We start from the raw sequence: 16503 nt of genomic DNA, 5'->3' as shown, positions 1-16503 counted from the left end.
ATGTATTTCTTCCAGGCTGGCTCTTTCATCGGCGTTGCGACTGGTCATATTTCGGGGGGCGGACTGCGCGCACCATGGCCATGGCCTTTGAATACGTCCTGCCCGCCTTTTTTCGTCCCCATCAGGCTGACCTCGTAGAAGGGGGCACTTGTGTCTTTGCAGCACGTCTCCGACTCTTGGTCCTCTCAATCCCAAGACTTGGTTGTGTCTACATATAGATTGGACAGCTACACAGTCTCCCTGTTTTACAGGGTCAGGGAGGAAAACGACAGACGAGTTCAATGTAAGCAGGTCGCCAACAATATATTTTGCCTGCAGTCTTTTTGGGATACCTACTTGCCGACACCGGCGCTCGTCAAGCGGCCAGAACCAGCGTCAACCAGCCACGAGTCCGAAATAAGCACACACGTACATCGGCCCTGTCCCTGCAGCCATGGATTGTATATCCCTGACACGCATTGAACACCCCCAAGTCGCCGTCGTTGAAACCACAGCATCGAGTTGGTCAAGTATCCCCATTTCAGAGAACACCTCTCTCCGCCATCCTGCTCCGAATACGTACATGTATGAAGTTCTCGGCCATGCCGAATTGGCATCCCAGCCAGCCGCTCTGCGTAGGGTCCACGTTTTCCATCCACAATGAATCCGGTTGCTGACGGGCGTCTAGTGGCATCGCCGTGTCCATGGAGGTTTCCGACAAGATCAGTGACGGGCAGCAGGTCCAGGAACAGGCAAGGCGGCACCGCCTCCACGTGGAAGGTGATTGGAGATGGCAGGGAGATCAAGGTCCTTTCCGACACTGGGGGTCTTGTGGTGTGTGAGGCCGTCGAGAGAGCCGGCTGCGTCTTTTCTCTCTTGTCCAACAAGAGGAGCAGCGGCAGCGGTAGCGGCAGCGGCAGCACCGCCCACCAAGGGGAGGTCCTCGACGGGGAGGTTCTTGGGTATGTCTTTGGATATGTCCTTGGATAGGTGCTTGGGTATGTCCTTGGGCATGTCCTCGGCCGTGTCCTCGGCTATGTCCTCAGGCGTCTCCTCGGCCGCGCCCCCGGCGACACGTTCGACCGTGCCACCAACACCATCAGCGACGTCGCCGTCTCTCATGCCTCCTCCAGAAACAGCTTCGCCGACACCACCGACACGCCTCCTCCCAAGACTCAGCGGAAGCCCGCCTTTCCCGAGGACCCCATTCCGCAAAACACCAACAAGGCCCCCAAGCCCGCCAGCGTCGACAGGCGCAGCCAACGAGGTGCCAACGACACAGGCCACGAGGACAACGCACATGGAGCGACGCATTTCCAATTTCCACACAACCCGCAGGCGAGTCTATAAGCGAACGTGTAGCAGGAGCAAAGATAGGAAAAAGTAAGTACCTTCGCTGTGGTCGCAAACCAGAAAGGAGGGAAAGCTTGCCAGCACGTCTGTCTGTCTGCCCTCCACCTCCGACGGGGCCATCGAGACGTTTTTATAACCCGACAAACAGGGCTTGTCGTGACGGCGCCACGGCAAGCGAGTCGGACGCCAGACACTGCCATCGGATGCATTTCGAAACCCTCCGACCCCTTGCGGGAGAGGCCGACACCAATGTCCGCAACGCGGCTGGCTGGCTGGCTGGCTGGCTGGCAAGAAAGACATTGTTTTTCACCCGCTGGCGCTGGACCACGAGAAGACGCAGCGCAGCTGCGTTGCTGGCGTGCTGATCTGGGGACTGCCATCTCCCTCGCATCGAATGCATACAACCACAATAGGCATGTCTTGGAGTCCCGTCCGTCTGTCTTGTCTGACCTCTTTCCGCACACCGACTGTCATTGTTGGCCCCCCCCCCCCAAAGAAAAAGGGACAAGGCCGTTCCGAGACTGTCCGAGTTGGCCTCATCGGGGCAAGATGAGTCGGCCGGGCCCCTGTCGGGCCATCAGGACTTTCTGGCGCATTCCCTTATTCAGGTACGCGATTCGCCGTCGGAGGTTTTTCTGTCTTTCCTGTCCCCTATGATTTGGTCGCAAAGCGTATCGCGCAAGGGGTGAAGTGGCGTCCTCGGGTCGCAGCAGGGCAATCTGAGCAGCAGCACGAGGAGCTCATACGCCCGAGGTGACTGTTGTCTCGGCCTCGTGTACTTCGTGGGAGCGTTTTCAGGGGAAGAACACAGACAAGGACAAGTGGGCGTGCAGCAGAGTGTATCACCATGTCACGGCGGGCATCGCTACTGCGTGGGTGACGCCACGGGGTCGAATATGGTGACGCGGACGCGGCGCAACATGTATTTTCTATAACTGATTGACGGGATACGAATCGACGAGACAAGCCGGTGCTGGCTGTGGTGATGTCGACGAGACGCGCCCCCGTCTGGCCTGGGGGCAAGACGCCCATGTGTGGGATGCCAACAGCGCATCCATCGCATCGGGGAGACGAAAAGGCCGCACGAGACGGAGAGGATCCGACCAAAGGGGCCAGTCACCTCGGCGGCTGTGCAGGGAGGACGAACGGCCAAGGAAAGCATTCTTCTTGTCTTGAGGCAAACCCGTCAGTCAGCAGGAGCACGCACGACATGCTCTCCACGGTGCGAGCGAGCACGGCGTCGAATCTCTCAAGTCCACGGCCACGGCGAGGCAGTAACCAAGGGCGCCGGTCAGGTGTGGTTGCCGGCAGCGGCGTCATGGTCGAGGCCCGGCGCGAGAGCATCCATCTGCGGCGCGCCGAGGAAATGCGCCAGGACGACGGAGACACGCCGTCGCCGTCGGCGGTATCGAACCGACCCATGCTACATCCTACAAGCTCTTGCACGGGACAGACACGGGTGACCACGTAGGCAAACAAACAAGAGAATCGTCCGCACCCCCCGGAAAGCGCCTTTGCCGAGATCCAGGGCGTCAAAGTGCCGCAGAATCCGGAATAGAGCCACGGCCGCCTGGCCTGCCGCAATCGCTCGCTGCGTCCACCCTCCTGAGCCACGTGCACACATGTGTATATAGAAAGTCAAGCCCGCACCCAGGCCAGGCCACCAACCACGACGAGACAAGCTTCTGCCATTCCTTGAACGAGACGCTCAAAGACGGGCGCGCCGGCCGTGGTTGAGAACCAAGACAAAAACCGCAAGACAGACGGGTCTGGTTCTGGTTCTCGTCGGTGGCCATTGTGTCGCGTCGAAACGACGGCGGCGTCGGAAACGGGGAAACCACAATCGACCTCAAACTCCTCCTCGAGCCACTTGGCAAGACGCAAAGGAGCGCGAAAAATTCGACGCCGCCCGGGACAGACGGGACACGGGGGACTGTCAAAAACCGTGGCTCGTTGGCGGAAGCCTGGCCGCGACAACAGACGCTTTCCCGTGGCGCCCAGAAGCGGCGACCTCGAGCACGAGCGTCAAGGCAAAAAAGCCTCGTCTCGCGACCTGGCAGGTTAGTGTTCAGCGTGCAGCACAGCATCATGGGATACCAGAGTGAGAACCCCCGACAGAGGATCCATGCTTTGCCGCCCAACCCCGGCCCTCGGTGGACGTGTCCAGAACATGCCCGAGTCACGGGACGACCCCGGTAAATCCAGACAGATGGATGGGCGGATGGGCATGTGAATAGAATAGACACGCCGCCAAACCCCAGACTGCCATCCGCGCACACGTACAGTCACCGAGCCGAACCGGACAGGACAGGACAGGACAGGAAACATGTAGTCTATCCTCTATCCAGCAAGGAGCTCAAGCTCCCCGCCCTCTGTCCCTCTTTTATCTAACCCTATGCAATGCCAGCCAACATCCAGAAAGAATCCGCGCCAGCTTCATCTATCCAGTGCGCACACACAGCCAGCCCAAGTCCCCGATTCCCACCTCCGTCTGTCCCGTCGTGTCAATCAACAAGAGAATAAAGAATTGATTTTGGAAAGAAAAAAAACTGCAACAAGCAAATACTGAAAAAAAATAATGTGTTGGGGTGCTGAAACCTTGGATAAAAACGTAAGATGCGCCACGATGCCAGTGTTCCGCCCAAACGCCTCGGCTGATGCAATGCCGGTTTAAAATAGTTATCCCCCCCCCCCTCCCCACAACAAGGGGGAAGTTGACACACTGTTCTAGTCGGTCAAATTAAGAATAGAGCGGCCAGTTCTTCAAAAAAGTCATCCGGTGTTGACGCCAAAGTGAACAGCAATCGTCATTCCGCTTTACTGAGCTGCGCCGCCGCCACCCATGGCCTTGGGCAGAGTCTTCCAGCGATTCGCGTCGGGAATCTTGGATCGGCCAAAGTCTTCATCCAGGTCGAGGATGATCTTGAGGGCGTTCCGGCTACGAGCAAACGGCGACGAGTCGAGGCTTCGGCCCTTGGCGACGGTGGGCATGACGTCGCCGACGCCAGCCATCTTGTCCTCCTTCTTGCCGCCGGTGATGGGCAGCAACGTCTGCAGAACTTCGTAGGCGGCGAGGGTGAAGCCGAACTGGGGGGACGATCGGAAGATTCGAGCGGGACCACCCTTGAAGAAGGCGGTGAAGCCCTCCTCCTTCCAGATGGTCTTGGCCGCGTGTCGGAGACCGGTGTATGATGCCTCGCCCTTGCGGGCTTCGACCTGCAGACGGGTCTTGATGACGTCGCACGGCGTCGTGAGGTACGCGGCCGGCATGCCGGCAATGGCGCCGGCAGTCAAAAGCTGCACGACGCCCAGCTTGTTGGCCGGCGACTCGCCGAAGAAATCCTTCTTCAAGTGGCTGTACGTAGGGAAGTAAATGGCCGAAAAGGGAACGTCGCGCAGCAGACAGGCTGAAGCTCCCTTGTACAGGCCGACCAGACCCAAATTGCGCACAATCCACATGGCCGACCGCTTTGGGGCGCCTTCGACGGACTTGGCAACCTCGCCCTGAACTTGCAGTCGGATCTTGACAATCTCGAGGGGATTGGTGAAGACCTGAGCAGAGTGTTAGCCTTCTTGCCGGACCACTTTGCGGATCGAGAAACTGTCGTTGAAACTCACAACTTGGCATCCGCCAGCGCTGGCACCAGCCATAATCTCAGCACTGAGGGGTATGCGACCCTGCTTGTCTGTCATGTATCCTCGCACCAAGTCGTTGACGGTCAGCTTGATGGCCTTTTCCGGAGCGACGCCGACGAGCTGTGGCAAAATACCCGAGTACAGGCCGCGGATACCCTCGTTGCGGATCACCTTCTGGAAGCAGTCAATCGAGTTCTTGTACAGTCGCTGGCCGGGCTGTGCGCCTCGCTGGTTCTGAAGACGAGTCTTGACCAGATCAATGGGATACACCATGAAGGCGCCGAAAGCACCAGCCACGCTGCCGAGCGCAAAGTTGTAGGTCGACTCCAGAACGCTCTGCAAGAGGGAGCTCCTCTTGGCCGCGGGGGCAGTCGGCTCGTCGACGTCGTACATGGGACTCCTCCACGAGGGGTCGAGTACCTTTGCGAAATCTCTCAGGGCCAGACGGCCCGAGGGCTCGTCGAGACTGGCAAAGTGGAAGAGGATATCGGCTTCCATGGGGGTGAAGAGCGAGAAGCGCGTGACCTTGGACGCCTCATTGACAAACTCGGAGCGGGTAATCTTGCCGTCTGAGCTCCTGGAGATGGCGCGTCGCACAATGAGCTCGACCAGGTCCATCTCCTTGATCATGTTCTGGAACGCGCGAACGTTGGCATAGGAGATCTTGCTGCCGGTGGTGATGTTGCAGAGGGTGTGCAGGTTAGCGAGAAGGTGGTCGGAGAGCTTGTGCTTGGAAGTCTCGAGGATGATGCGCGCAAACTCGTCAGGTTCGATGTAGCCGTCGCCGTCCTTGTCAAGCAGCTGGAAAGCTTGTCGGATGCGCTCGCCCTGGAGTCCGCGCAACATTTGCGAGAACTGAGGGTAGTTGAGGTTATGGCGCTTCTTCTTGCTGCCAATGTACAGCTTCGCCCACTCGCAGTCCCAGTCAAAGGGGAGGTTGTCGGGGCCCTTGTTGAGCTCGCAGAGTCTGCGGAAGTCGTCATATTTCACGTCGCCAGTGCGGTCGACGTCGAAGAGGCGGAATGCGATTTCGTACTCGGCATCGGGCTTCATGAGAAGATTCTCAAAGACACCCCAGTCAGCCAGGCTCAGGCGCCCGCGGTCCTTGTTGTCCGCCACGCGGAAGAGAATTGAATACTGGTCTCTCTTGATTTTGTGCTGCAGCGAATGTCTTTGTCAGTAAGCCGAGCCAACGGCGTAGGATCGATCGGGCAGCGGCGAAGCAACTCACGTAGTCCTCAGTCTCGGGCGCGATGGCGTTGATGAACTCCTCGGGCCCCATGTACAGTTCGCCGGTCTCGGGGTCCTTGGCAGCATGGGCATTGAAACGCGCCTTGCTCTGCGCCGACAGCTGGTGAGAAGGATCTTCAGGAGCACCACTGCCCTTGAGGGTCTCCTTGACGGCCTCCTTCACGATTGTTGAAGGACTTGCCATGGTGGAATATTAAAAAACAGGGTAAAATAAAAATAAAAAAAATGTATGGTTGTATATTATATTCGAGAATCGCAAGCCAAACACGAAGAAAGCATCCGCTTCGGCCGAGGATACGTAGGATATGTGGCAGATGGTCGTCGTTGAGGGCGCAGAGGAGGACCAAAAAATATGTATGGCGGAAACGGACAGACAGAGAGAGAGAGATGAGAGAGAAGCACCAAAACTGGGTTCGATCGAACCTCGCGAGGCCACAAGAAAACGAGGTTGCACGAGGCAAAACACACAAAAGGCGGCGCGTGCTTTGCGGAACTAAAACATCAACGGGCACCCGTGTCGTTTAATCATCGGCCAAGGGGGGGGACCGTGGGCTGCGGCGTCGTGTCTCGATAGTCTTGTCTTGCTGGTCTTGCTGGTCTCGCTGGCTGGTGGATTCGGGAGGACACGGGTGGTGACACGGGTCACTCGAGAACGAGAACGGGGCAGAAAAGGGAGAAATAAAGACAGAAAACAGCCCGGCTTACGTACGCACGCGTACCCAGTCCTGCGGCCTCCGTACAGCAAGAGTCCAATGCCAAATGCAAGAGGGGAGTTGTCGCTGACGCCGAGACCCCCTGAAAAAATCGCAAAAAGATTCGGGACGATGGGGAGAAAAAAAAAAGTTTGCTCTCTCCGTCTCAATTGAAGATGCGGCGTCGGCAGCCAAACCTCACTGGCTCGTGGCAATTGCACCTGATTGGGATTGGGATTGGGATTGGGCCCTGCGGGCTGCGGGCTGCGGGCGGGCTGCCAGGGGTGGCACAAGGTCGTTCCTGCCATTGCGGCCATTCCCAGCGCCTCGACGTCCACGGACCAACGTTCCGCCAGGTCCGCCAGACCAGTCGCGAGCGGTCCGCGGACACCACACCATGCCGCGGCGGACGGAGGACAGGCCGAAGATCGGGACGGCTATGAACAGTCCGTCCACCTGCGTTTGCTTCACCAAGAGTGCTCAAGTACCTAGGTACGGAGAACTTACCTACCTAGGTACCTGCTTACCCTCGAGGTACTCAAAGCACATGGCCGTCCCCGTCCCTGCGCAGCACACGGACTGATGCCATTCGCGCAGCCCGGAGCGGTACGGAGGACTCGGACATGAGAAGCCCACAGCCATCCATGTCCAGGGGGCGACAAGAGGACCAGGTGCCCGCCGCCTGCACGACGTACGGTATGCACCGACCCTGTGGCACGCTGACGCATGGAGGGCACTTGCCTAAGTACCTGAGTACGTACTTCAGGTACCGGCCTGCCAGTAGATACCCGCCTAGGAAGTACATAAGCACTTAGGCATGCGTGTACTCTGTTGTGCGCGGCAGGTTCACCGTTCCATCCTCGGGCTCGGCTGCAACTTACGCGCGACGCACGTCAGGTAAAAGCTCATGCAGCGCAGTCTGCCGATCCATTAAGAGTCTACAAACAAACAAATGCCCCTCGCAGAAATTAACCATACAGAGATAATGTTTCCTTCCACAGACCAGGCATTCCCCTTTCTCTGCCCTGAATCCAGAGTCCAGCCAGCTTTTAGTCATTGCAAACACGCCTCATCTCTCTGATGCCTGTTCCTCGCAACCTGACAAACAACGAAAAAAAAACACGACAAAAACCAGCACCGTCCGCCAAATGTGCCAAAAATTACTCCGTCGCCCTGATGCCGTGTGTCCCTGCTTAACAAGCCAGTCACGTCTAGTAGCAGCCCGCAAACGCCGAAAATGATCTCGGGAGAAAGGAAAAGAGTCGAGGACAAGAACAAGGCCACGAGAACGGCAGCCCGGCGAGGGTGGTAGCCCGTTCTCGATAAGAAATATGTAGGAATAAGTCATGAATCTCGTAATGACAAACAAATCGCCAAGATGGATTGGTTTGTGAATATCTCGGTATAGACCGCATGATTGATCCACCGTCCTGGTGGATTATTAAAACGCAACTACATCCGCCAATGTGTGCACCACCGTGTGCCGGCCGAGTCAGGCTTTGTCGCGGCGTGACCTGATGCGCCGTCAATGACACATCGTTTCAGCCCTCAGTGGGAACCAACAAGCCGTTCGAGTACGGCAACATCTCCGAAAAGTCGTCAGTCTGTCCGCGCAAGGGACGGATGGGGACCGAGTGATGGGGCAAGGTGAACCCGGCATCCAAGGCGTGCTGAACGATAGTCGCCACCTCCTTGAATCTCTTCTCCTGGTACTTCTCATACACAGCGCTGTGATGTAGAGCGGGCTGCTCACAGCACTCAATCATCATCGTGACCAAGGGTTTCAACTGAGCCCAAGTATATCCAGAGTAGTGCACATGTGCCTTGGTCTAGGACGAGCTGTCGGTTAGCAGTGGCCACGCGGTAGAGTTGCGCATAGTACAGGAAACATACCCAATCGCCCTTCTTCAAAATAAATCGCGATAGACAATGAGCCCCAGCAGCCAGGAAGCTGGGGGGCGACGCGACGAACCGCTCGTCCATAATGGTCAGCTCGAGGAAATACTTGGCCAGCGTACGGGTGTCGAGATCGTAGTCGTCGGCCTTGCTGACGCGACGGAGGAAGCTCATGGGCCCTGGCCAACCAAGCTCGAAGCTGAGCATGCTGAGCATAAAACGCTCAGCCTTGAGGATCTCTTCGGGGCTGTAGCCGCCATCCACCATGTAGACGATCTCTTCCAGAGACGGGCAGTTGATTTCTTCGTATTTCGAGGCTACGAGGATGGCCGTCGCCCCAACCAGCTGCAACTTGCCAATCGAGACGATCTTGCAAGAAAGAAACCGGTCAATATAGTTGACAGTCAGGAACAGCGTCTCGGGTAGCAAGCTGAACCGGTTGTGAACCTGGACCAGCCAATCCATCAGGACGGAACGCATCGACCACTGAATTTCAGTCTGCATCTCCATGTAGTGCGGGTTTGGCAGCATTTTGATCTAGAAGTCGGGGTGGGGGGAGGCGTCAGCAACGCGATACCAGCTCGCAATTTGATAGGGGAAGACCTACTTCTAAGTCGCGCAAGTATTCAAAAATCTCCTCCCCATATTCGGCAACCATGCTGACATCCCACATCTCCTCTTCAATATCATTCAGGGAGCGAGTCTGTTGAACTTCAAGCTTGGCTTCCTCCAGCTCACGTTGTATCTTGGAGGTCAGCCGAGGAGCAAGAATTGTCGTCACGCCTCCGGTAGTGAGATTTTGAGTACGGAAGGAATGGGCGGTGGTGTAGGCTTGATCCTGGTCGTCGTAATCTTCATCATCATCCTCGTCCCAGCATTCCTCGGCTTCTGAAAGTGCCTGGGAGTGCGATTCTCTGGAAGACACGGGAATGTGCTGCGGCTCTTCGGAGATGTGACAAAGTTTTGAGGAAGCCAGGTCGACATAGCCTTCCGAGGCAGCGTGATTCACCTCCTCAATGGGCTGGCGCGGAGCAACAGAGCACGGAAGATCAGCGCAAGAGGCGTGCTCCTCAACAATTCGAGAAGGCATGCCAACCAAGTCGGAAGCGGAAGCTCGTGCAGCCTTGTCAGAGGCAAAGTCTGCTCTCTCAAACTGCTTGCTCTGGGTTCTGCGAAGGATAGGCTGATTCTGCTGCTTCAAGTGAGGCTGGCTCTTGTGATGGCGCGGCTGCAGAGGAGGAACGTCGAAAGAAGCGCGAAACGAAGGCAAGATGACCTCTCGGTCTGATTCATGTGCCGCCCGGGGCCGTGCAACACAGTTAGAGCGTGAGTAGTTGGCCGCGACGGTAGTCGAGGTAGCAGGCACCGCCTCCCGAGTAGCCGCGGTAGACGACTTTCTACACGCGTCGGGCGCGACTAGAATCTTGGGTTTGCTCGACAAGCCGTTGGATGATCTCTGTACATGTACATGGCCGCGAGCGAAGGAGTCCTTGCCACCAGCATGGCAAGGGGCGTTCTCCTTGTTGATCAAGGCAGCCGTGGAAACAGCCGTCACTGGGTGCGCCTTGACCATCTTCGCGTCGTCACGGCTGCCGACCGTGTTCTTGGACATATTGGTCACGTCCCCAAAGGCCGCGCGCTTGGCAGGGCCTCGAAAGCCAACGGCGGCGGCGGCGGCGGCGGCAGCGCCAGCAGCCATGACGGCAAGGTTGCCGGTCGACTTGTGCCGTTGATGCAGCGGAGGGACGACGTTTTCGGCGCCGCGAGGTCGAAATGGCTAAAGTGTGAAGACAAAAAGGTTAGCCAAGTGGGCGATACAAAGGGCAATGAAATACCAAGCCAGCAGCCGGCGAAAAAAAAAAAAAAAAACAAGAGGCCCAATCGGCGTAGGAACGATGCACAACACATACCCTGGCGTCCATAATGTCTGGACAAGGTAAATGGACAAGGACACACAAAGAAAAACAACAGGTATACAAAGATATCAAACAAGGTCCCCTTTTTTCCTCTCAAGGAAGGCGAGCCGCAGACAGGCGAGCTCTTCCGGCACAGCACAGCGCAGAGGCAAGCGTAAAATCCGCTCGTCTTGGGCAACGATTGGCAACGGATGGCGTCGATGTTGTCATGCAAAAGGACAAGGGGCGCTTCAATGCGGAAACAATGTTCGAGTCAGTGAGGTATATGACGGTATGTCGAGGGCGAGTGGCCCCTGTGCCTTTTTGTTGTCCTCTGGTGGGCGTCAGCGGGAACGAGCGTTGCAAAGAGCCAAGACGCGAGACTCTCGGATCAGATCAGACGTGTCGACTGGTGTCTCAGCCAGAGCAGATTGCGGCAAGATAGCTAGCTGTCCACAAGTGCCGACGGTGAGGGCGGCGTCCTTGCCCGAAAAAGCATCAACGACGAGCGAGCAGAGGTGGGAGGGAGAGAAGGGGAAAAAGCGTCGTCTTCGCAGGGGCCAAAACAAAAACAGCCGACAGCCCGACCGAGGGGGATGCTTGGATTTGTACGCACGCCTCGGTGCGTTGCAGCTCTGGCGAGAGGACGGCTGGTGTGTCGAAGGTGACCAGCCAGACGGGAGTTGAAGGGATGGATGGGAAGCGAGAAACAAGGGATGATATGAATCAATGACACCACCGACCGACGCAGTGTCCGGCGTCACTCGCCCGGCCCGGGGTGCGCTGGTCGAGCGGCCGGGAAAATAAGATCAAATCAATAAAATAAACCAGATGGGCGTAGTATGAGGCAATCGGCGACGGCGCTGCTTCATTTACCAAAACCCTGCCTGCACAAGAGAAAGGGAAACTGGGCGACGGACCGGGGGGCAAGGCAATAAATCCCGTCGCTACCTGGCAGCAGAAAGAAGTGCGTGCTCGTGCTCGGGGAGGCAGGCTTCGCGGGCTGAAGAAACAGTGAGTCCAAGGTCAAAGGGCCGAGTGATAAAATGACGACGACATAAGAAGACGATGATTTCAAGCAAAACAACACAGCTCCATCTCTGGTCGCTGGGGGTACGTCTGCGGTCTGCGGTCTGCGGTCTGCGTCTGCTTGCTTAACAAAAGTCGTGTAAACTTGTGTCTGTGTACTATTTTTGCACAAGGGGCAAGCGCGTGCATGCATGCATGTGTGTGCATGTGTGTGTGCGCATGTGTGCATACCTACCTTAGGTACATATACATAACAACAGCCCTCTGATGCTTGGAGCTCTCCACGTCAGGTGCCCCGTAACCCGTACTGCGTGGTCTTGGTAAAAAGACGTCGTGCACTATTTATCCGTGCTAGTAATGTGCATACTTCAGTGCGGCACGTACTCGAGTACACAGGACCTGCATGAGACATTCGCCGCGTTCTAGTGCAGCCGGAAACGTGGAGCCATGGAGACTGTGTGATCCTGTTGTTTGTTTGTTTACCGAGTGCCCACGTACGTAATAGCATCTGCTCGTGCTCCGTACGACAGATATGTCTGGACGAAGCCGCCATCAGCTAACGGCAGTCGTCCACAACCACTTCAACGCCTTCCCCCGAGGCCATCAGAGCCCACAGAAGGCGCCGACCGTGTCCGACCATGTCCGATCGTGTCCGCCGCCGTGACCCGAATGGCTCAACAACAAAAAAGTGCAAACGGCCGGCGGGACCATGAACTTGCACTTCAAAACCAAACCCAACAAAGTCGGCCGAGCGTGTCAACACCGTCACACTCAATCCCTTCCACCTGTAGAACCGTGGCTCTGGCGTGTATCGTGCACAGATCACATTGCGCCCCATAGCCCTCTAAACAGCGCAGCCTCAAGCAAGGAGCCCGTCGTCCAGGCGACGACGACCGTCCAATCTTCTTCTGGCAACAGAGCAAAAAGTCAATATGAATGGCACTAATCCCTTTCAGGTTATTCCCCCCACTCTGTCGCGTCTCACATACATCCAAATTTCGACCTCATCCAACTAAAAACTTTCAAAATGGTCATGAAGCGTACTAGAATCGAGAATAAGTCTCGCTTGAAAATCGCCCTTCGTTCTTCCGGCTAGCTGTGCTTTTTTTCAAGAAATCTATCCGCCAGACTGGGCCGGCGCAGTTGTAAATAGCCCCGTGCAACCTGGCGCGTGGAAAACTCGGGTGGCGTAACACCAACAGTGCGCGGCAGCACGTGATCCGTCTTGTCGCCTAAAATGATGCGGATTTCGCTTGAAACTGGAAAATAACCAATCGATGCCGAGTTGACTTGGAAACTTGTCCGCGATGCGCCGGCACGCTCAACAGTGTTCCGGAACCAACTCAGACAATCTTCTGAGCCGCGCAAAAGCTTCCATTTTTCCTGAACGCCGTATCGCAGCTGGTATCCGTTTCGGGGCAAGTTGAATAAGCGCCGAATGCCACCTGGCGCCTCGTCTCCTTTATTCCACTGGAGCCCATCCTTCACCATCGCCCGCATCTTTGTCACTCACTCGCTCAGCGTCGTATGTGCCTACTCATCAGGTCCTTCCAGCGGCGACATATCTGGCGGCAAGGGCGGGACCGCATCGCGCCGTGCAGATATCGCATCATCTTCAGATGTCAATGGCGGTTACAAACTGGCAGACGTCTTCACCTTTCTCAACCGCTGCTCTTGATACGCCACGCGCAATCGCAAACGCGTGCCACCCTTTAGGTGTCATCGCCGCACAGCAATGGCATCATCATCCGAGATTGCTTCTTCCCAATCCTGTTGTCGCTTCGTCGAGTGCCACGGCTCTGCACTACGGACGGGCATTGCTGACGAGGCATGTCCCGGCTGTTGGAGGCCACCAGCGTTTGTTGTGTTTGACCTGTTCGTCGTGTTGTCCGCCCGAATGCGCCCTTCCGTTGGTTTGGGTTGGTTTTTGTGCCAGCCCTCGAGCTACATAAGTGTTGCACATATATCAAGATATATGCTTCCATGTTTCTGTATTTCGCCGACTCTGAAATGTCAATGATTCAGTCTGAGGAGTAGTGCCTGTCGCATCCGGCTGGAACATGTGGAGACATCATCAATTGACGTCAACCAGGTATCGCACTCCCGGAGCAGGCGACATGACACATGCCATCAATGCCAGATATAAGAGAGTTTCTAGACAGGGCCGATTCCTGATATGAAATTCAATGTTGCCAAATGGCCTGTGCCAGAATCCCCCTCCCCTAAACACCACCAAACGACGGAAGATGCGGCTCGATGAACCGCAAATTGAAGCTGGGTCATTGGCATGAAAGCGCGGTGGATTGGATGGTCCTCTGAGTACTCCGTACCCGACTGCTTTCGATGCGCAAACTATCAAATTGAGCTTGCTCATGAATATCCCGGCCGCGACTCGTGTCATGAAAGTCGGCTCGTTTCTGTACCGACCTAGTCTATAGGCAAGAGGTTGGTTTCTGTAACCATCTGCCTTCAAGTCGCATACCAAGATTGCCCCCTCTCTCTCACCGTAACTCTGTGTGCGTCCGGCCATGATCCTATTGGCAGGCGAGTCGCGCTGGTTGCATCCCATTCCTGTCGGTCAGGATCTGGGCCAAACAAGTGGAAATGCCGGGTTGAATATATGTACCAACACAGTACAGTGTCTTTGCTGGCACCATAGAGATGCGCCAATTAGACCGGCAACGGACAAAAGTGAATCGTGCCAGGTGAATAATGACTAGTAACTGCCATGTCGTCAATGTCGATGCTCACAGTCTCTTGTCGCTTCAGACGCCACAGCCAGCGCCTTTGCTCGACGTACAGCGACCACTAGAGCCCTTCTTGTCGTGTCCTTGGAAACCAATTCCTACCCAAGGTTGCGACGAGAGTCATGGTGGGGACGACGATGCGATTCCATGTGCATCTCTGCGCCCACCGACGAATTTACTACCATGATGTTTCGCACTGCCGTCTCGTGCTTTGTTTGCATGCAGAAAGCCACGGCCACTTCAACAATAGTACCATTGTCGCTGCAAGTTCAATCTGATGCAGATATCCTGCATCGTTTTCGGCGCGTGCTTCTGGAGAAGACGTTTGATGTAGCGATCAAGACAGTAGCTCTTCGCCAACTGCAGTACCGCTGGACCCTTGGAAGCAATATAATGTCGCTGTAGCCTGGCTGGAGGCCAAGCGTGAATTCGAAGGATAGAAACGTTAGAAGAGCACAATGCGACACAAATCAGGCGCACTTTTCGAATGCGCTATGAAACCGCGGGTCAGGAACCGGGTTGGAAAATGGCCCGAAACCTAGACCATGCGCGCGCCAGATAGATGAATCCTGTGCCACGAGGCACGTCGCAAACCAGTCAGCTCTTCTCCTACTTGTTCACGGCCACCTGATTTACGGTAGCTGTCTGGACTGTTGACAGCAGAAACATCAACCGTCTAGGCATTCTCATAGTCGCCGGCATAGTATTCTTTGCGCGCTTTTTCGATTCCTCATTCGCGACGTGTACCTAGCTGAAATGACGCGATTGAATTGAGCGCATGAATTCAGATGAACCCGTTCATGACTACCTACCCAGGTACTCCGTAGTTAGGTACCTAGTGGGTATGCATCAGCCATTATCCATGTACGTACTACCAATACCGAGTGTTGCCAAATCGCTCACATCGTCACGGCGATCCAACGCTGTTTGGAGAATCATGGAGCCCATGCTTCATCGCGCCATGTCTTGCCTGTCCCATTTCCCTGAGTCCTCGAGAGACCGTTCAAGAAGCAGCTAAGCACTTCCCGACGCAGAACAGACGGTGATAGAAAATGATTCGGGCAGACTGCACTGGCTCTTGCGACCCGATTGTCCGAGCGCAAGCTTTTCCACAGCCGCTCTCACAGCCGCCAGCCATGTTTGGGCACCATACATTTACCCCACCACCCCAGCCAGAGTCGCACTCTTCTCTGACTCTCGAGGCGTAGACTCCGCTTGTCATAATCCCTGCCAGCGAGGCAAAACGGGCGGTTTTGATGAGGTGGGCGACCAGTCTCGATTGGCTCTGGATAGGCTCTCGATCCTTGATGGAAGGGCAAACGTCTGGCTCGCAAAATCACTGTCCGGGCTGATTCAGGACGTTCCCCCTACCGTCTATGTTACTTTCTCTGCATCGAGGGGAAAGACGAAGTGATGAACTTGCCGCAAGTTTGGACACAGCCAGCTGGTATTCATCCTTGTCCACTATGCGGCGACCATAACTAGCTCATGGTGCGGTGAGCTCGGAATGCCACTATTATGCACTCAAGCAACAAGCAACATGCATGGGTCCCGAGTCTACACTCTGCGTCGTTCCAGTGTACGGATGCCTACAAAGCTTCAATCCTTGGTGCGCCGAGTCGATGGTGCTTGACCGACCTAGATGGGTAAAACCTCCAGCGTTAACGGTGAGGACCCTGAACGGTGGGGTACTAACTACGTACTAGTAGTCGGACAAGCCATCCAACTGCAAGTCAGTTGACATTCTCGTCTGTATCGCAGCAAGAGGGGTTCAGTGGCGTATTGATCTGCCCTCTGGGTGGCCAGCAAGGCAGCCGGGTGTGTTTGTTGAGATTGATGACTAGTGATCTGTAGCAAGCCCGTCTACTCCGTATATGTCCAGCACCTACTTGGTAGGTATGGATTATTATGGACGTATGACTGGCTCTCGATCGCCCGGCCTGGACGAGTGGAGGGGGCCACACAAGGCCAGCAGACAGCATCTGAGCATTTGGAGGTGGTGCTTTAGGGCAGAGGCTCTCGAAT

General features: G+C 55.9%; 3 protein-coding genes across 3 annotated transcripts; all 3 read right to left on the bottom strand.

The window, feature by feature from the left end:
• Positions 1-702: 702 nt before the first annotated feature.
• MAM_07507 (uncharacterized protein) lies at positions 703-1293 on the bottom strand (the record flags this gene model as incomplete). The annotated part of the gene is made up of 1 exon (XM_040826305.1): positions 703-1293. One exon carries the CDS (start codon positions 1291-1293, stop codon positions 703-705), a length of 591 nt encoding a protein of 196 aa, XP_040675667.1.
• A 2856-nt stretch (positions 1294-4149) lies between these two features.
• On the bottom strand, positions 4150-6403 carry MAM_07506 (Mitochondrial carrier domain protein; the record flags this gene model as incomplete). Its single annotated transcript, XM_040826304.1, has 3 exons — positions 4150-4884; positions 4951-6126; positions 6200-6403. The coding sequence occupies 3 exons, from the start codon at positions 6401-6403 to the stop codon at positions 4150-4152; spliced, it is 2115 nt and encodes a 704-aa protein (XP_040675666.1).
• Positions 6404-8452: 2049 nt separating this feature from the next.
• MAM_07505 (Cyclin B, G2/mitotic-specific) lies at positions 8453-10729 on the bottom strand (the record flags this gene model as incomplete). Its single annotated transcript, XM_040826303.1, has 4 exons — positions 8453-8740; positions 8805-9305; positions 9415-10584; positions 10718-10729. The coding sequence occupies 4 exons, from the start codon at positions 10727-10729 to the stop codon at positions 8453-8455; spliced, it is 1971 nt and encodes a 656-aa protein (XP_040675665.1).
• Between the last annotated feature and the right edge of the window lie 5774 nt (positions 10730-16503).

Source organism: Metarhizium album (assembly GCF_000804445.1).
Source record: "Metarhizium album ARSEF 1941 chromosome Unknown scaffold_32, whole genome shotgun sequence".
NCBI lineage: Eukaryota > Fungi > Ascomycota > Sordariomycetes > Hypocreales > Clavicipitaceae > Metarhizium > Metarhizium album.
The sequence above is the reverse complement of the archived record's forward strand: the minus strand, read 5'-3'. Positions and strand labels throughout refer to the sequence as shown.